Below are 20,548 nucleotides of genomic sequence, written 5' to 3' on the forward strand. Positions count from 1 at the left end.
GTTGTTTATTTTGACAAAGTTCTGCAGTTGTGTTCAGAATGAAATCGTCGTAAATTACTGCCTAACTTCACCCTCATTTGACAAAATTCTGTGTTTCTTTGAGCGAAAGCGAAGGGACCACAAGAGCGAGTGCAGTTGGACATTGTGAAAGCGTGAGGACAACGTGCGCACGCGCAGCAAGAGGTGAAAAGGCAAAGAGCACACGCGCGGACGTGGTAGAAATAACCAAGCAGGCACCCTTTCTTCTCAAGGAAATAATTAAATATGGGAGGCAAAGGGCAAAGGTTAAAGGGCAAATGACAACGTCGAGCTCTCCACAAATATCAAGCCTCAGAACCACAATCATCCATATAAACACGCGAACGCTCGTCGTTTAGCTTATTTGGGTTTGGACTTTGGAATCAAACGGTGTGGTTATGTCTGGACGTGGGAAAGGTGGAAAAGGTCTTGGCAAAGGAGGTGCTAAACGTCATCGCAAGGTTCTGCGAGATAACATCCAGGGAATCACAAAGCCTGCTATTCGTCGCCTTGCTCGCCGTGGTGGGGTGAAACGCATCTCGGGTCTCATCTACGAAGAAACCCGTGGAGTTCTCAAGGTGTTCCTGGAAAATGTTATCCGCGATGCTGTTACCTACACGGAGCACGCCAAGCGCAAGACCGTTACTGCCATGGATGTGGTGTACGCTTTGAAGCGCCAGGGCCGTACACTTTACGGTTTCGGTGGTTAAACATTGTGGGGGTGGTGTTCATCAACATCTTCAACAACAAAACGGCTCTTTTCAGAGCCACCACCTCGTTCATGAAGGAGCTTCAGGCGACTTAAACTCTGTATTCTTTGGCACCACAAATGCAATGATAGCAGGGTTCATATTATTTTGGGTTTGTGGAGATGAACGGGTCAAATTATACATGTTATGGTTAAAATGAAAAATGTGTATTTTAATATGAACCACCTTGCAAGCGACACGACACATGATCCCCAACAATTGTCACTTATTAATCCTATGGTTTCATTGAAACATTGTGAAACCCCATTCCCTGAAGACAACGAAACTCCACCGTCTTGTTCAACGTTTCCCTTTGTCTTCAAAAAAAGGGAATCACAAAGCGTATTTCCTTCCCACCCATATACACATTATACTTACACAAAAGGTAGTAGGTGGCGAGTTCGGTGAAAAGTCGATTACACTCTCAAGAAAGGTGTTGTGGCTCTGAAAAGAGCCGTTGGGTGTTGTGGTGCGGAAGCTGTGCACAAGATCTTGGACGACCAGCTTAAGCTCGCTCCCCGCGGATACGTCGTGCCAGCTGGATGTCCTTGGGCATGATGGTGACACGTTTGGCGTGAATCGCGCACAAATTAGTGTCCTCAAACAGCCCAACGAGGTAGGCCTCGCTCGCCTCCTGCAGCGCCATCACTGCGGAGCTCTGGAATCGCAAATCGGTCTTGAAATCCTGTGCGATTTCACGGACGAGGCGCTGAAAGGGCAGCTTGCGAATGAGCAGCTCCGTGGACTTTTGGTAGCGCCGGATCTCGCGCAGCGCCACAGTTCCTGGACGGTAACGATGCGGCTTTTTCACGCCACCGGTGGCTGGAGCACTTTTCCGTGCCGCTTTTGTCGCCAACTGCTTTCGGGGAGCTTTTCCACCAGTCGATTTACGGGCGGTTTGCTTCGTGCGAGCCATCGTGACCGTGAAATATCAACACAAAACAAAACACCAGCGAATGAAATGAGATTATGAGATGAGAAATGCAATGCGCGGTCTGATTTTATTTGCGCCGCGAGATGCTTCCGCCGTTCGCTATTGGCTGGCATATTTTGCACGTTTGTTATTGGCTGCCTCAAACACTCTCCCATTCGCTGAAGAATTAAGCCCCACCTTACGCTCCATCAATTGGTCGAAACTTCACTCTCCACTCTCCATTGGCTGAAATCCGAGCCCGATGTGATCCTCTCCGCGAAGGAAAGCTCCGTCCGCCCTCCCTTGCTCGTTTCTCCCATCAATATCTATCGTCAGCTCGTTTGGGCCTGTTCAGCATTTCGCTGAAATAAAAGAAGCAAAAGGCAAATCTTTGCCAAATAAATGTGTTTGTCCCGTAAGACAAAAAATTCACTCGTTAATCGATTTCAGAATTGGGTCTTTTGGCAAGGGGAACTTCGTGAAATGCATTTTTTTGAGATTGGTGGAACTGAACATTATTTGCAAATAATGCAAATTTATATTGTACAGTCGAGTTACTCACACTTGTCGTCCAGGCAATCTAGGCCATTTTTTCACTCAACTTGGAACAAATTGCAACAGAATTTTTTTTGCCACAATGCATTTCTACAAGGTCCCCAGAACAACATACTAAAAGTCCCAAGCAATCTCAACATGGGAAATATGTCTAAAGTTGCATCGATTGGGCAGTCAATCATGCAGGCAATTCGACCAAGATCCATACTTCCACCTCTTCAACTTGGTATTGGGGTACAGATGCACCATCATTTTGCGTCACTGTTCCTGATAGACACACTTCATGAACATGGATTCTCATGCTCCTATGCCGAGGTGAAAACATTTGAACGAAGTGCGGCAGTTGTACAAGGCACAGATACACCCTTTACTCAAGAGCAATGCATCCAGTATATTGCGGACAATGTTGACCATAACGTAGCAACACTAGATGGCACCGGGACATTTCATGGCATGGGCATCATAGCTACTGTTACACCACAAATAAAGACCTCAAGACCTGTCCCCAAAGTGTCTGTTAGAGCTTGGGACATTGCGGCAGTTGGCCGTATAAACATTGAGTACTTCCATATCCCTGCAATGATACCACCACTCACCTATCTGCCACTTGTACACACGGCAGCGGATGATCCGACATCTCAACTTGACATTCTATGGAAAACCTCCCTACTTCTTCGCTCTCCAAGACCAGCATGGTCTGGTATGATGCAAATATTCCATCATAGCCAATATCCAGGACAGTCTTCTGTGATATTCCTTCCAATGATTGATCTCAATCCTAGTGATCCAAATTGTATCGATTCCACACTAAAGTTTGGGTCAGCTCAGGCCATGTGACATGGTGTTACTCCTGTCCTCACGTTCGATCAACCCTTGTATTGGAAAGCATTATCAATTGTTCGATCTCAACCAGTTGACAGACTTCTCCGGCGAATGGTCCTCAAACTGGGAGGGTTTCACATGGAAATGAGTTTCCTGGGTAGCATCGGGCATCTGATGGCAGGTTCCGGATTGGAAGAAGTCCTTGAGGTTGTGTATGCTCGTAACACCGTGAGCCACATGTTGACTGGCAAGGCTGTGTCCAGAGCAGTCCGTGGTCACATGCTAGTAGATGCTGCACTGAACATCATCCTTCTGTCCAGCGCATACAATGTACCAGTGCCATCCAAAATGAAAGCAGAGGACCCTGATGAAGTGATGACAGGTGATGATGGCAAATGGAAAATGCATCTCCAATCAGTACGTGAAATGTTACCATACTTTGCAGCATCTGGACACACACTATATGCAAAATCTGCATATATCTATCTTCATATGATGTTAAATCTGCCAGAGACACACCCAGAAGTCAACCAGAAATTTGAGCAGGGATACCATGCGGTGAGACGCAGCGACAGATATTGGTCAGGATTGTCGACCGATCTCATTATTGAACAAGTGCTCATGAGAAGTGTTAAGACAAGTGGGAGACTTACAAGAGGAAAGGGGATGACAGAAACCCAGCACTTGCTGTGGGTCCTATCTATGCCAGCATGTGCAAACATCAATGATGCCATGCAAAAGCTCAGTGGTGTGTCATATGAAACCAGTGACCAACACAAGGACATATCATCAGCAAGACAAGCTGGAGATGTCAGCGACACCCTTGATCTTTTCAGTTATCTTGAAAAGAGAAACCCATTTTGTTAATAACAGTACACTGCTCAACATTGCAAATGGCATGACAGCTCAGGAAGGAGTCAATGTTGAAAGATCAAGAGAGGTTGGTGAACGGATTCTAGCGTCAATGGTTGGGAAATCTGTCGATGAGTTTGTCTTCCGAAAAGCTGATCAAGCAAAGACACTCGGTACAAGATCAACTGTCAAAATCAAAGGCGAATCTGTGAAGGTGGATCCACAGCTGATATTCCAGAGGTTGATAACTGTCGCTGAACATTGTGAAGATGTTCCATCACTGTTCAAGTATGAACTCTGTAGTCACCCTCCTGCATTGTTCGAATATTCCTCCCTTCCACTGCAGGCCAATAAGGCATCTCTTGCTGATTCTATCTGGAAAGTCATCCCAGAGAAACAACGAGAACCGACTGAAAATGTCCAGTACATCCTTGATGGTGGTGCTCTACTTCACAGACTACCCTGGCCAAGAGGTTCTACCTTTGATTATGTGTGTGATCTATACACGAACTATGTTGTACAGAAATATGCTGATGCTACTGTTGTCTTTGATGGCTACAATGATGACCCATCAACGAAAGATGCCACACACATGAGAAGAACAGGAACCTGTACTGGTGTGAGAGTTCACTTCGCGGGTAAAATGGTGATTCAATCCAGAAAAGAGTATTTCTTGAACAATGCGAGGAACAAACAGCGCTTCATTTCTCATCTAAGTGACAAACTGGAGACAGCTGGGTGCAACACCAGCAATTTAGCGATTCGTCGAATGCGCTGAAATTATTTTCGTTCTCTGTTTCGTACCAGTCGTTCACCCCGTACCTCCTTGTTTAATATCTGCACTCACAAAAAAAAAAAAAAAAAACCCCAAAAAAATATTTCCTTCCCAGGTCTTATTCGTTTATTTGTTGTTCTTTTTGTTCGTTCGTTCTTCGTTCGCGATCACGCGGTTAGAAATGTATAATCTCTCCCCTGAACAACTATTTTCTCTCATATATTATAACACCCTTTTCTTCTTTTCCTACAAAAGGATGCTTTCGTCTTGCTCACCAAATCTATTCATTCCAAAAAATATATATAATACCATCTCTTACAGTTCCTCCTTTCTACATTCCATAAACTATCCAGAACTCCATCCCTCCTCCAGTGTCCTCAAACGTATTTTTGACTCGAAGGTCTCAAACTCATTTTGCAAAAAATGTTCGTTTCCCATGAATCGTACACTTTTCAAAATCCAATCTCACCCCTCCCCTCCAAATCCTCCCCATCACCCATCCCTTTCAAATCTCACCCCTTGCCCCTTCCCTCCCCTCCCTCCTAAACTCCTCCCACACCCATCCCCTCCGAGACTCTCCCTCGCTCCTCCCCTCCTAGACTCCCCTCTCACCCCTCCTCCTCAAAGCATCCTCCCTGCTTCTTCCTCCTTCCAACTTTCACCTTCATCTCCCCAAACCTTCTGCCTTGCTCTTCCCCCTCCTCAAATAACACCTCACTGTGCCTCACCCAATCTCCATCAAACCTTTTGTCCGCCCCATTCTTCCCTTTCTCCAAGCTATTCTGAAATCTCTGACACACCTTCAACAGCTCTCCCTACCTCTTCCTCCTCTTCCACATCTTACCCTACCCCTCCCCCCCCCCTGTTCTGGACCCGATGCTCCCCCTTCCTCTTCATTAACGGTATGGACCTCAAACATCCGGGGCCTTCGCTCAAACTTGACTGACCTCTCCATACAGGTTGCTTCTGACAAACCAGATGTGATCTGCTTAACAGAAACTTTCCTCCTTCATGATGTCTCTGATGCCTTGGTATCTCTCCCAGGTTACTCCCTCCTCCGGTATGATAGACCTGAGCCTCGTCCTGGAGGTGGGGTTGCTATCTTTATAAAAAACTCTCTTCCTCACTCGCCCTCCACTGCCCTCTCTCCACCTCACCCCCAGGAATACCTTTGGCTACGGCTTCCCCTTCGCTCCCACCTTTTGTTCATATGTGTGTTGTACCGTCCACCAATCAGCGATGACTCCATCTACATCTCACTGTCTGATAATATGGACCAACTTCTATCAACCCATCCCAACTCTCTCTTCCTCATATGTGGTGATTTCAATTGTCACCATGCCAGTTGGCTGGGTGTGGGTACCTCTCTCACCAGCCATGGCTCTTCAGCAAAGGACTTCTGCGACTCACTGGGACTGACACAATCTGTCAATTTCCCGACCCGGATCTCAGTCAACGGAGCATCTTCTCTTCTGGATTTGGTTATGACAAACTTCCCTGAAAATGTCTGCTGCTCTTCTTCTGCTCCAATCGGCTCATCTGATCATGTGCTTGTCAAAGTGGACATCTCTCTGACCATTCTCAGAGAGCCTCCTCAGCGTCGACGAGTCTGGCATTTCACTCAGGCCAACTGGCACGGTCTTCAAGCAGCCATCAATCATCTGGACTGGTCTCCCATCTCTACCGCCTCTGACATCAACTCATCCTGGGAATTCTTTCAAAGTAAATTGCTCTCTCTCATGCACAGATTTATACCATCTCGTCTTCAGTTGTCATACCCTTCCTCCCGTCCATGGTACACGGAATCTTGTGGTGAGGCTGTTGCCCTGAAACAACTTGCTTTCGTCTCCTGGAAAGCAAATCCAACGGAAGGAAATCTCATTTCCTTTCACAAAGCCCGAAACAAGTGTGTGTCCACCCTCAGGAGAGCCAGGAAACAATATCTCACCATTCTCAAGACCGAACTCTCTTATCTGTCTCCCTCTTCCAAATCCTGGTGGCGTCTGGTCAAATCTGTTTCTGGTGTTTGTTCCCCCTCCATCCCCTCCCTCACCTCAAACGGCTTAATGGCTGAATCCGCACGTGAAAAAGCTGAATGCCTCAACTCTGTGTTTGCCTCTAAATCTTGTGTCCCAAACCCATCCCTCTCTGTACCCACCGTACCCAGTCGTACCCAGCTGCTCCTGGACTCTGTGTCCTTTCCTCCTGACAAGGTGGAAAAGTTTCTGTCAACTCTCGACTCTGATTCTGCAACTGGTCCTGACGGCATCAGCCCACGGGTCCTAAAATCATGTTCTTCTGCTCTTTCACTCCCTCTTTCTGTTCTCTTCACCCTCTCTTTTGTTCAAGGTCATCTGCCATCTGCTTGGAAATCAGCCAACATCACCGCTTTGCACAACAAAGGTGCAAAAACAGATCCCAGCAACTACAGACGAATCAGCCTTCTCCCAATTATCAGCAAAGTCATGGAATCCATCATTGCTTCAGATATTAAATCTTTCCTCTTCTCCAATGGCTTGATCTCTGATCATCAATTTGGTTTCAGACCTGGTCAATCTACTCTGGACATGCTGCTTCTGCTTTCTCAACAATGGATGGAGGTCCTCAACGCCAAACAGGAAATTAGAGCTGTCTCCCTTGACATTTCATGTGCCTTCGATACGGTCTGGCACCCTGCTCTGCTCTCCAAACTCTCCTCTGGTATCCATGGAAATCTCCAAGCATGGCTGGCGGACTTCCTCTCTGGTCGTAGTCAACGTGTGGCCCTGAATGGGTTTCTCTCATCTCCTCTTCCTGTTCAGGCTGGAGTTCCCCAAGGTAGTGTTCTGGGCCCTGTGCTTTTTCTGGTCTTCATCAATGATCTCTCTGACTCTCTTGAAAATCCTCTCTATCTCTTTGCTGACGACTCTACTCTCTGTCGCTCCATTCCTCATCCCTCAGATCGGCAGTCTGCAGCCTCCTCACTCTCTGCAGACCTGGACAAAATCACAGACTGGTCAAACAAGTGGAACATCTCTTTCAATCCTGACAAATCTCACACTCTTACAATGTCTCTCCGAAAGGACCGACTGGACAACCCTCCCATCTACTTTCTCAACAATCCTCTCCAAGAAGTTCTGTCGCTCAAGCTTTTGGGTCTCACTATCTGCCATGATCTTTCTTGGGAAAACCACATTTCCAAGCTGGCCTCCAAAGCCAGTCGCCGACTGGGCATCCTCCGTCGTGCGAAGTCCTTCCTTGGCACACCTGAGCTCCTCACCACATACAAGGCTTTCATCCGCAGCTCAATGGAATACTGTTCCCCCCTCTGGGCTGGTGCTCCTGCCTCACACCTTGCTCGGCTTCACGCTGTTGAGGCCAAAGCTTTCAGAATCATTGGAATCTCCTGCGATGTAGTCAACGCCGAGGGCCTTTCACTCACTCACCGCAGGCAGGTTGGTGGTCTTTCTGTCTTCTACCGACTCCTCTCCGGCCTTGCTCCCCCAGCTCTCTCTGTGCTCTGTCCCCCCAATATTCCTTCAGGTCGCACAAGATCTGCCTGCAACCCTCTTATGGTTAAACTGCCAAAGTCTAGGCTCTCTGCTCACCTTCACTCTTTCATTCCCCTTTTCTCCCGCCTCTGGAACAAACTCCCCCACTCCCTTCAATCCCACTCCTCCCTCCAGGTCTTTAAAACAGCTGTTCACCACCATCTCTTATCGTCCCCCATCGAAAACCTTGATCTTTTCTACCCCCGGTAATTCACCCCAGAGTCCTTGCAGTGTTCATATGTTTTAATCCTCTCCCACCTCCCCCCAAGTCCTCCCGATGTCCCTGCTCTCAAATGTTGTGTTTGTGTCCTTCCCCCTCTTCCCCCTCTCTTTTGTGTCCTTCCCCCTATCTCCCCATCTTGTCTGCCGCTCCCCTTGTTTTTTGTGTTTTGTGTGTCGGTTTGTCTTTTTGTGTGATTAATGTTAGCTCTTTCACGAGCCTCGATCTTGTATACAAAAAAACAACAACAACAACAACAAAAAAAACATTTCATGCGAAGCAAGATGCTGATTTGTTAATTGTTCAAACAGCTGTCGCCTCTGCATGAACAACAGACACTGTCCTGGTGGGAGATGACACGGACTTACTCATCCTTCTTATTCACCATGCTGAAATGGACGCACATGACTTGTTCCTGATACCAGAACCAACGCAAACTTCAAGAAAGAACAGGATTTGGAACATGAAGCAATCAACGAATTTGCTTGGCAGTGATGTATGTGACTGTGTGCTGTTCGTCCATGCTATTCTTGGTTGCGATACAACTTCTCGCCTGTTTGGTTTGGGAAAGGGTCCAGCACTGAAAAAAATCATGAACGATGCCTTCTTCTATCAACAAGCGAAAGTTTTCAGTCAAACACATCAAATGGAGGAGAAGGTTATCGCCAAGGCAGGAGAACATGCACTAGTTTCGTTGTATGGAGGATCTGAGGAGGAAGGATTGGACACCATACGGTACAAGCGGTTTTGTGAGAAGGTCACCAAGAATGTTTCACATGTAGAGCCACAGACCCTGCCACCCACCTCTGCAGCTGCAAGATACCACAGCCTTCGTGTGTATCACCAAATACAGCAGTGGAAAGGGATCGATCTAAATCCACTGGAGTGGGGATGGCACGTAGCAGCTGGACATTGCCTACCAATACTGACAGATCAGGCCGCAGCACCATCAGCACTCCTGGACATCATCTGCTGCAACTGTAAAAAGGACTGCAATACACGAAGATGTACTTGTAGAAAATATGGTCTCACATGCAGTGCTGTGTGCGGGGAATGTCATGGTACAAGTTGTACCAATGCAGAACGGCCAGATTTCACAGAGGAGCATGACAAAAATGTTTAATCGTTTGAGTTGGATGTTCCAGCATTTTTTATACCTACAGCAATCACTACAGCAATTTTCACGAGCTGAACATCTTTATATAAGCACTAGCAGAAGTACCCGGCATTGCCGGGCGGGGGAAGGGAGGGGAGGAGGAAGGGGAGGGGAGGGGAACAAGGGGGGAGGGGAGGAGAGGGGGGGAGGGGAGAAGAGGGGGGGAGGGGAGAAGAGGGGGGAGGGGGAGGGGGAGGAGGAGAGCGGCGAAGAGGGGGGGATGGGGAGGGGGAGGGGGAGGGGGGAGGGGGAGGGGAGGGAGAGGGGGGAGGGGGGAGGGGAGGGGAGGGGGAGGGGAGGGGAGGGGGAGGGGAGGGGAGGGGGAGGGGAGGGGGAAGGGGGATGGGGGGATGGGGGGAGGGGAGGAGAGGGTGGGGAGGGGAACGGGGGGGAGGGGAGAAGAGGGGGGAGGGGAGAAGAGGGGGGGAGGGGAGGAGAGGGGGGGAGGGGAGAAGAGGGGGGAGGGGAGAAGGGGGGGAGGGGGAGGGGGAGGAGGAGAGGGGAGAAGAGGGGGGGATGGGGAGGGGGAGGGATGGGAGGGGGAGGGGAGGAGAGGGGGGAGGGGAGGGGGGAGTGGAGGGGGAGGGGGAGGGAGAAAGGGAGGGGTAGGGTGGAGGGGGGAGGGGAGGGGGAGGGGGGAGTCAAGTCGGAAGTCATTGTCGTCAATTGAATGTCGCATTATTTTTTATTCCCTGTCAAATGGCATTGGTCCCGCATTCCGAACCCGGAAGTCATTGTCGTCAAAGTTGAAAAATTAACGCTACGAAATACGCTTATGACGTCATAATTTTAAAACCCGACGGCTTTTTTTAACATTTAAGGTGTGCTGTAGTTGCTCTGAGACATACTGATTCGAATATGCCTTTGGTTTTGCTCTGCGATGAGTAGTTCTCGAGTTAGAAGAGGACAAACAAACAAACAAACAAATGCTTTACTGCTTTATATAGATAGATAGTATGGTGATTTTGTAATGAAACTCGTGTATCTGTCACCAATAGACAGAGCATCATTCCTTATATGAGAGAAATATTGCAGATTGGCGGCCATATTGGATTATGCAAATTAGACATATTTCCCATGTTGGGATTGCTTGGGACTTTTAGTATGTTGTTCTGGGGACCTTGAAGAAATGCATTGTGGTGAAATAATTTCTGTTGCAATTTGTTCCAAGTGAAACCTTATTTTGCCTGGACCATTGTGGCTCTTAATTTATTGTATGAATAAAGCACAAGATCAACCTCCTCTATTAAAGAATACATAAAGCAAAGTTCAAGACGACTGAAGCTCCTTCATGAACGAGTTGGTGGTTCTGAAAACAGCCGTTTTGTTGTCGCTGTTGATGTTGCCACCACCAAAATGTTTAAGCACCGAAACCGTAGAGTGTGCGGCCCTGGCGCTTCAAAGCGTACACCACATCCATGGCAGTGACGGTCTTTCGCTTGGCGTGCTCCGTGTCGGTAACAGCATCGCGGATCACATTTTCCAGGAACACCTTGAGAACTCCACGGGTTTCCTCGTAGATGAGACCCGAGATGCGCTTTACCCCACCACGACGAGCAAGGCGACGAATAGCAGGCTTTGTGATTCCCTGGATGTTATCACGCAGTACCTTGCGATGACGTTTCGCACCTCCTGTACCGAGACCCTTTCCACCTTTACCACGTCCAGACATGACACCACCGTTTGATTTTTAACCCCAATTGAGCAAAACGACAAACCTTCGCGTGTCGGTGGTGGTGGTGGTGGTGGTGGTGGTGGTGGTGGTGGTGGTGGTGGTGGTGGTGGTGGTGGTGGTGGTGGTGGTGGTGGTGGTGGTACTGAGGCTTTATATTTGTGGAGAGCTCGATGTTTTGATTTGTTCTTTAACCTTTGCACTTTGCCTCAGACATTTCAGTGTTTTCTCTCAGAGAAAAGGTGCTTCCTTGATGATTTCTACCACGTCCGCGCCTGTGCCCTTTGCCTTTTCACCCCTTTTGCCGGGCATGCGCACATTGGCCTTATGCTTTGACTATGTGCAACTGCACTCGCTCTTGCGGTCCTTTCGCTTTCTCTCAAAGAAACAGAATCTTGTCAAATGAGGTTTAAGGTCGGCAGTAATATTCGACGATTTCATTCTGAACACAACTGCAGAACTTTGTCAAAATAAACAACAAACGTAAACGACCCTGAAGTTATAAATACGCTTCAAAGGTATCAAGTAATCGTAGGATCGATATTTTCACGAGTTTGGATTTCAAGAAAAGTAAAACTACCCTTTTTGGCGGACTTTAACCTCGTTGAACCACCATCCATTGTAAATGTTGTTGTGGTATTAATTTAGTGTTGGAGTGATTGATGGACTCAATAATTAAATTGTCCAAACTTTTCAGACGATTGACAGATTTTTAATTCGCGTTTGTTATGTTAATTGGGTGTTGTAATTTGTTTGCTTGTATTTGCATTTGTGTTGACTGTGTTTATATGTAAAATTTACCGTAGGTTGAAATTGCGGCTGTATTGTCGTGTGGACGTCTCTATTAACACCGAGCACACCACGGATGACCAATTGAGCTTTAATGAAGGCAACGATCGAATGCGGACTTCACTCTATTGTCTCTGTGCACGGAGGAAGGGAGAAGAAGAAGAAGCGGGAGCTTTGCCTGACGCGATCCCCGAACAGTCTTCAAACCTGCAGGAAATTAAACTCACGAAAACGAATTTAGAATAACAGGGAAAATAATAAAAGGGTTTATTTACAACAGAATGCCGGGACAAGATAAACGCAACGATGGAAATAAATATCCTAATTCGGGACATCCCCACACCAGACTTAAACACAAACAAATGGGAATTTAAACGGAAGGAAAGTAAATGTGTTCATTATCGTGCACTCAGCTCGATTGGCGCCTTGGCAGTGATCGTCCAGTCCAAGCGCGCACTATGGTGTTGGCAGGAAGTAAGCTTCAATCCGCCTCGTTCGCGCGCTGCAAGGCCTCACCGGCCATCCCGCTCAAAGCGAGTGAGCGGGCATGCCACCTGCCCCCTCAGCCGTGCAATGTCCCCGCGGACTCGGCACGGAACTGCGATGCACCCAACGCTTGGTGTAAAAGGGAGAGAGGGCCGAGGACAAAGGAAGCCATGAGGGAAAGAGGTCGGAGTAGAGAAATCGTGAGGGCAGGAGCAAACGAGGTCCAGCCACCCAGGGATCCAACAACGAGCAATAATGAGAAGAGAGCAAGAAGGCCAAAAGAGCGAAAAGGGAGGAAAGGGGTCCACGACCATCCGCGATGGCATCCAACGAGAGAGAGAAAATGCCGGCTCGCGAGTCGTTTTGTCGCTCGTCGTCTGACGTCACCAGCCCTTCCTTCCAATCAGCCCATCACCTCATGACCTCTCAAATCTTCCTCCCCCCTCCCCCCCCCCCCCCCCCCCTGTGGTCCTTTACCATTGGCTGAGCACTTCGCGCACTCCTCACATCATCAGTCGGTGGCCAATCAGTCCGTCGCTTCTTGCTCCCTTCCTTCCACCAAACCCAGGGAAGCTTATTGCTCCTCCCCTGGCCAATCACCAGTCCTTCCCTACTTTGCCAATTGGCGGCCTTCCTCCTGCCTGTCCAATGTGTACTTGCCAATTCGGGTTTGTCAGCCCAAGTGCGTCATCTGGGATCCGGTTAGGGTTTTATTATTATTATTTGCTACGTGTGGTGCTTTTAATGGTGGGATTCCTAACTAGTGTCTGTGTGCATTGCCATACGGGACAAGGTAATGATCACAGAGGGAACAACGTTCAAGAGAATTAACATAATCCCTACAACTAGTCAACATGACCCATTCCTTGTAATGGGAACTGTTGTGGAACTAATTAATTTAGCCTTGATTGATAGACAAAAGACTCAATGATTAATGTCCACAAACTGTTTAAGATAATTGCTGATTTTTAATGAAACATGGAGGACTTTGCTAAGGTTACAAAAAGATATACATCAAAGGACTTCAAAAAACCACTTGGTAAGAATCCAACTCCAGAAAAGAAAACATGCATGCATGCACGCACGCACGCATGCACGCACGCACACACACAATAATTTCTAAGCAAAATCCTGAAGCATTTGTGCAGTACAGCCTTTCTTGTACTTGTGAAGGAAAGGAGAATGGGGCTGGGCTGAGGGGAAGAGAGAGAGGAAGGGGGAACGAGATAAGAAAAGTTGCAAGAGATTCAAGCGTGATGGAGGCAAATTGGCTTTTTCCCAAACGTTTCATCTTGGGAGAGGTTTTGGGTTACAGAAAATACAATTAATTCAGTTATTGTGAAGCATCCAGTTATAATACATTTCCCTTTTTGTCTCAGAACATTCCCATTACTTGCATCGAATTAATAGAGCATTAACTCACAGTTGTGTCAATCCATGGATTTCCGAGAGAACGGTATTTCTCCAGCCCAGTTTCTAAGTCACAATCTAATCTTTTTAGTGGGATGTGCTGTGGGTGACCTTGCAGAGAGCTCAACACTAATTAAAAAATAGTTTTACAACAGTTACAACTGCGGGAATCTTTTCCCAAACTTATACATATGTCGAAATCTGAATACACAGCTTATTTGTTGAATACAAAGATTATATATATATACTAGCCGAAAGCACCCGGCGTTGCCCGGGTTCTTTTTCAATGAATTTACTACTATAATTCAGCTTTTACTCGTGGCCGTAGAAGATTGACTACTATAATTCAGCTCAGCTTTTAATTGCGAAATGGGCCCAGTCCGGCCGAGGCGGCCTCGACTGGCCTTGCCACCTCGCCTATAACCTTCCCAGGGCCCGTCCTGACATTTTTTGTTCTTTTTGAATGAATTTACTACAATAATTCAGCTTTTACTCGCGGCCGTAGAAGATTGACTACTATAATTCAGCTCAGCTTTTAATTGCGAAATGGGCCCAGCCCAGCCGAGTTGGCCTCGACCGGCCTCACCACCTAGCCTATAACCTTCCTGGGGCCTGTCCCGACATTTTTAGTTATTTTTGAATGAATTTACTACTATAATTCAGCTTTAACTCACAGCCGTAGAAGATTGACTACTATAATTCAGCTCAGCTTTTAATTGCGAAATGGGCCCAGCCCAGCCGAGTTGGCCTCGACCGGCCTCGCCACCTCGCCTATAACCTTCCCGGGGCCCGTCCCGACAGTTTTTGTTTTATAAGTTTCCTCCTATCTTTCACCATTCAGGAGATTAGCGTGTGCAGACAAACAAACAAACAAACAAACAATCAAACAAAAACTTTGTTATATACATATAATAGATGGATATAAATGTATTTTTATAAAGAGTACATTTATTTGTTACACAGTATTTCATTTAAGAAGCTTATTCCTATCAAATCAAACGTGTTGATTTGATTTTGAGAGGGAGTGGAGACGTGCAGCTTTGTTGCCCCGAGCTACCATTTGTACATGGGCCTGCCCTGCGAGAATTGTCATTTGCACTGATTTCACACTTGTCCAAAGCTCTCAGACAAATAAAATGTAATGCACTCAACGCTTGCTGACCAATATATGTATTCATGAAGCTTAAGTACGCAATTAATTTTGCTTTCACAGAACGAAGATACACCTTAATCCGACATTCGGGCTAGACAGGTCCCTGACTTCGAAGTGGTTCTTGCCACCCACGATCATCAGAGCACCTACTCTGCAGACCTACCTAAATCTATATATCCCCCGACCCCAAAATTCATAATAGTACGTTTAATGTGCAGTGGTAGAAAGTGTGTGTTGTGAAAAATCAAACAGGTCCACAACTTTGTCCCATAGGTAGGTTTAATCTCAGTTAGGTCTTTGGCATCATCCTGTAAAAATACAATCATGCAATAGATATCAGGATCTTGGTATCATACAGAGAGGACCAATAATAATAGTCAAAGCAAGCGAGTCTAGTATATATGTGCGAGTCTAGCATATACGTACCATTCAAGTCTACATGTAAAGTAAATGTCACAGGAGTGGCTCAGCGTCGCGGACGTCCCAGGTTTTATAGACGCCCTTCAGTGGCTGAAGCGAATATCTCTCCTGGGTTCAACTTTGGTATAATTTCACTACATTCTCCCCGCCGTTAGAATGATACTGCCGCTAGGCAGATCGCAAGCATGCGTCAGCATTAATTGATTGGGGTACGTCATTCCATGTCAGTCGGTCCACCCATAGCGGTCGGGGTGGCGAACTACCTGCCAGCCCGCGTCTGGAAACTACCGGGTACGGCGTCCCCAAGCCCGGAGTCCCCGGCGTCGGAGTAGCCGCTGGAGGCAGGTGTCGGAGGGGGCACCTCAGAGCCTTCAGGCAGGGGTGTAGGTGACGACAGAGGTGACGGCAAAGGTTCCATAGGGGAAGCTTCGGTAGAGTCCATAGACTCGTAGATCGGTTCATCGATATCCCTATAAGGGTCGATGACCCCACAAGGGGCGAGATGGCGTACAGAGACAGTGGACTCGCGTCCATCTGCCGTCAGCACACGAGCATGCTCGGGATTAGCCTGGAGTACCTGCACCTTATCCACAAAGGGGTCGTACTTGCTCGTGCGCACCGCTCATTTGAGATAAGCCGGCCCCGGCTCAGCGAGCCAGCTGGGTAAAGATCGGATACTACCCGAGCTTCTAGGGTGGTGGAACAGTCTTTCGTGAGGAGTCTGGTTGGTGGCCGTACATAGGAGAGCCCGGATCGAGTTCAGAGCCGCAGGTAGCGACCAAGCCCATTTATCGAGACCCTGGCCGAGGGTCCGGAGGCTTAGTGTGACGGCCCTCCATATAATCCCATTGAAGCGTTCGATCTGCCCATTCGCCTGGGGTCTGTACGGTGTGGTGTAACTCAAAGCAACATTATTTTGGAGCAAATAACCTCTCACCTCCTGTGACAGGAACACCGCACCCCGATCGGTATGCACGTAGGCCGGATACCCAAACATAGAAAACAAATTCTGCAGGCACCGTATGACCGTGGCAGCCATCATATCCCCGCACGTGTAAGCAAAAGGGAATCGCGAGTACTCATCAACGATAGTGAGCAGATAACGAGAGTTGCTCGACACTGGCAGCGGTCCTTTGAAATCCATTGCCAATCTCTCCCACTGTCTAGTAGCCCTAACCAGCGTCCCCATGGGAGGGTTGTAAAAACGCGGTTTGAGTTCCGCACATATAGCGCAGTCACGGCAGATCCGGCGGATGTCTTCAATCGAGTACGGCAGATTACCACTACGCACAAAATGAGCGAAACGCGTCACCCCTGGATGACACATAGTGTCGTGCAAAGTGCGCAGCCCCTCCAAAGTTACGATCCCCGCGCACGTAGCCGGCCTCGATAAGGTGTCGGCAACCAGGTTATCCTTCCCCGGGCGGTATTTGATGGTGTAGCAGAAGTCGGCGAGTTCGATACGCCAGCGAGTGATTTTCTCATTCTTAATACGTTGAGCATGTAAGGTGTCGTACATGAACGCAACGCTTTGTTGGTCCATGATGATTTGGAAGCATCACCCGAGTAAGTACGGTCGCCATCGCCGAATCGACTCGACGATCGCGTACGCTTCCTTTTCGACAGACGAATGCCTCTGCTCAGCGGAGGTGAGAGTCCGCGAAAAGAAAGCCACAGGGTGCCCCCCTTGGGAGAGAGTCGCCGCTATCGCATGATCCGAGGTATCACTTTCTAAGACGAAAGATTCGCTCTCGTCGATCGTCGCCACAGCGGCGCCAGCAATGTCGGCCTTACGGCCCCCGAAGGCCGCCAAGGCGGCCGGGCTCATGGGGAACGTGTCGCAGGCCACGAGGGGGCGGAGCTTCGCGGAGAAATTTTGCACCCACTTCGAATAGTGGGCGAACAGCCCGAGAGCACGCTTCAGCGACGCTCGATCGCCGGGCGGGGCCATATCGAGCAAAGGTCGCAGACGCTCTTTATCCGGAGAGACAGAGCCATGGGTCACGGTGTACCCCAGAAGATCTATCGTGCATTGAGAGTAACGACACTTAGCCTCATTCATGGTTAGGCGATACCTATGCGCAACCTCGAGGAAGCGCTTCAGATTAGCATCGTGATGCTCCTGGTCATACCCACAAACCGTAAGATTGTCCAGATAGACAAAGACATCTGTCAAGTTCTCAGTAACGAGGTCGTCCATAGCCCTCTGAAAACAGGCGACCCCATTCGTTACCCCAAAAGGTAATTGGGTGAACTGGTATAACTTTTGACCCGATTCAAAGACGGTGTAGATGCGATCAGCCCTAGAGATGGGGATCTGATGATATGCACTACGCAGATCGAGAGTGCTGTAGACGGAGTACTGGGCCACCAGTCGTACTGGCGCGTCCATCCCCGGTAAGGGGTAGGCGTCCAGCTGTGTAAAGTGATTAACCGTCTGTGAGTAGTCGATTACCATGCGCCGGCGATGGGCCTCACTTCGCACCACTAAGACCTGGGCCCGCCACGGCGACCGGCTAGGTTCGATAACACCGTCCTTTAAGAGTTGGGCCATTTCTTCCGCAATGAATTGTGCGTCCGCTCGTGAGTAGCGCCGCGATTTTACCGCTACAGGAGCGCAGTCAGTGGTCAGGTTGGGGAACAGCGAAAGAGGCTCAATTTCCATTTTCGCGAGTGCACACACAGCAAGCGTGTCCGTCCCACCAAATTCAATTTCCAAACGTCCATGTCGCTTAAGAAAATCGTGTCCTAACAGGATGTCAGCACATAAGGCAGGCAAGACCATGAGATGTACATCGGAAAACATGCGTCCCTTTATCACAAGTTTCAATCGACATTCCCCCTTCGTGCTGAGCCGAAGTCCCTGGGAGGCCATGAAGATCCGTCGTGTAGTCCCGATGACTAGCCACCCATGTTGACGCACCAGCCGCTGATCGATGAAACTATCCGTAGATCCTGTGTCGACTAGGGCCCGTGCAAAAATGCCTTCGACCAAGAGCGGGATAATGGCCTGATCAAGGCCAGAAGATCCGGCAGGTATTGCGCCGTCCGAGCGAGAAGATCGCGCCTCGCGCGTGGATCCCACACCGGCTGCAGTTTTCCGGTCGTTTGAGGAGCCTCCGGAGGGCCCCCGTGCCAAATGCATAGTTGGTCGTGCCGGTCCAAGAGCGTGTAGTTCGTACGAGCCGCCGTCAGATGGCGCTCGTGTCACGTGCGAAAGATCGCAGTCAATTGTACCTCCATGTGCTCGATCAAGAGCGTGTAGTTCGTTCGAGCCGCCGTCAGATGGCGCTCGTGTCACGTGCGAAAGATCGCAGTCAATTGTACTTTCACGTGCTCGATCAAGAGCGTGTAGTTCGTCCGAACTGCCGTCAGATGGCGCATGCGCATGCACAACAGGAGGAGCTTTCAAAGCCGGAACTTTTTGTTTGTTTGAGGAAGGCGTTCGAATGCCAGTCAAGGTCGGTCGCTCCGCGGCCGGTCGCGTTCGCGCCATTTGTTGTGGCGGCCCGCTGTATTTCACCAAGGACGTGCGTGCAGCCAGGGGCCCAGGAGGAGGAGGACAGCTCATCAAGGCCGGGTGAGGCGCCCCGCTCTGTGCTCGGTCCGTTGGCTCGGCGATAAGCCCATTCAAGGTCGCGCGTGCTCATGTGCCCCGTGCGGCCTTCTTGCAGACTTTAGCAAAGTGTCCTTTTGTAGAACACAAATGGCATATGGCTTCCCGAGCAGGACACGCTGACCTGGGATGCTGTCGGTTGCCACAGAAGTAACACGTCGCGTTCCGGTCAGGCCTGGGCCTGGCCACGGTAGCTGCTGCCAGGCCGGAATCCGAGTCCACCTCGGGAGCGGCCAGGGGCTCGGCCGCAGTCGAGCCCGCACCCATATCCTCGGCGGTAGCCCTCCGGTCGCGCGAGTTGAGAAGTCCCCGCGATGACCCGTGCATGGTCATAAGCGGTGGATTGTTTCCGGGCCTCAGTGTAAACGTTGGCCAACCGTAGGGCCTCCGCGAACATCAGGTCAGCTGTCTCCAAGAGCCTGAGTCTCAGATCTGTAGAGCTGATCCCAGAGACGAAAGCGTCTCGGACAAGATCGTCCTAGACTTGCTCGTGTGTCCGTACCTCTTGAGTACTGTCCGCGAGGAGGTGCCGCAGCTCCTGAGTGAAGCGGTCGATCGACTCGGTTGGCTGTTGACATCGCGTGGTGAGCAGATGCCTGTTGTACACCACGCTCCGTTTCTTATTGTAAAGTCGCTTTAGTTCTGCCACGGCAGCATCGTACGTCGTACATCGAGCAATGCTCCTGTAAACGTAGTGGTCGACTTTGGTCTGTAGCACAGACAGCTTCGTTTCAGTGGTGGGAACGGCATCCTGGGCGCCGAACTGGTTCTCCAGCGTTTTGAGCCAGTGAGTGAACACCGAGCCCGAATCCTCAGCTTGTGGGTCGGAGCCGAGTGTCGGTACATTGATCAACTTGTGTCCCGCCATTTCCGTAGATCTAATTGCGATTAAATGTTGTGAAAAATCAATCAGGTCCACAACTTTGTCCCATAGGTAGGTTTAATCTCAATTAGATCTTTGGCATCATCCGGTAAAAATACAATCATGCAATAGATATCAGGATCTTGGTATCATACAGAGAGGACCGATAATAATAGTCAAAGCAAGCGAGTCTAGTATATATGTGCGAGTCTAGCATATACGTACCATTCAAGTCTACATGCAAAGTAAATGTCACAGGAGTGGCTCAGCGTCGCGGACGTCCCAGGTTTTATAGACACCCTTCAGTGGCTGAAGCGAGTATCTCTCCTGGGTTCAACTTTGGTATAATTTCACTACAGTGTGTTCTGCCACTCGTGACTCGGTAAGGGAAGCCGGACCCTGATCAGGTGGAAACCCTAATTTTTTGTTTGATTGTTAGGTCAGAGGTGAGCTGGTCCTGGCTGTTAAGCATAGTTTGCCACAGTTGGTGGCAGTGTTTTGAGCTTTGCCACAAGCCTCCTTCTGCAGAAGGGCAGGGGCTGTGGGTTCA

The 20,548-nt window shown here is 49.1% G+C and overlaps 3 protein-coding genes across 3 annotated transcripts; 1 reads left to right on the forward strand and 2 right to left on the reverse strand.

Moving 5' to 3' along the window:
* The first annotated feature begins 416 nt into the window (after positions 1 to 416).
* Positions 417 to 728, forward strand: LOC137426126 (histone H4). Its single transcript, XM_068114820.2, has one exon. The coding sequence runs from the start codon at positions 417 to 419 to the stop codon at positions 726 to 728; it is 312 nt and encodes a 103-aa protein (XP_067970921.2).
* A 244-nt stretch (positions 729 to 972) lies between these two features.
* Positions 973 to 1,683, reverse strand: LOC137426127 (histone H3). The gene has a single exon (XM_068114821.2). It carries the CDS (start codon positions 1,681 to 1,683, stop codon positions 1,273 to 1,275), a length of 411 nt encoding a protein of 136 aa, XP_067970922.1. The 3' UTR covers positions 973 to 1,272.
* Positions 1,684 to 10,950: 9,267 nt separating this feature from the next.
* LOC137426128 (histone H4-like) lies at positions 10,951 to 11,262 on the reverse strand. Its single transcript, XM_068114822.1, has one exon. The coding sequence runs from the start codon at positions 11,260 to 11,262 to the stop codon at positions 10,951 to 10,953; it is 312 nt and encodes a 103-aa protein (XP_067970923.1).
* Positions 11,263 to 20,548: the final 9,286 nt, after the last annotated feature.

The sequence above is a fragment of the Myxine glutinosa genome, chromosome 4, assembly GCF_964187855.1.
Source record: "Myxine glutinosa chromosome 4, kmMyxGlut1.1, whole genome shotgun sequence".
Taxonomy (NCBI): Eukaryota; Metazoa; Chordata; class Myxini; order Myxiniformes; family Myxinidae; genus Myxine; species Myxine glutinosa.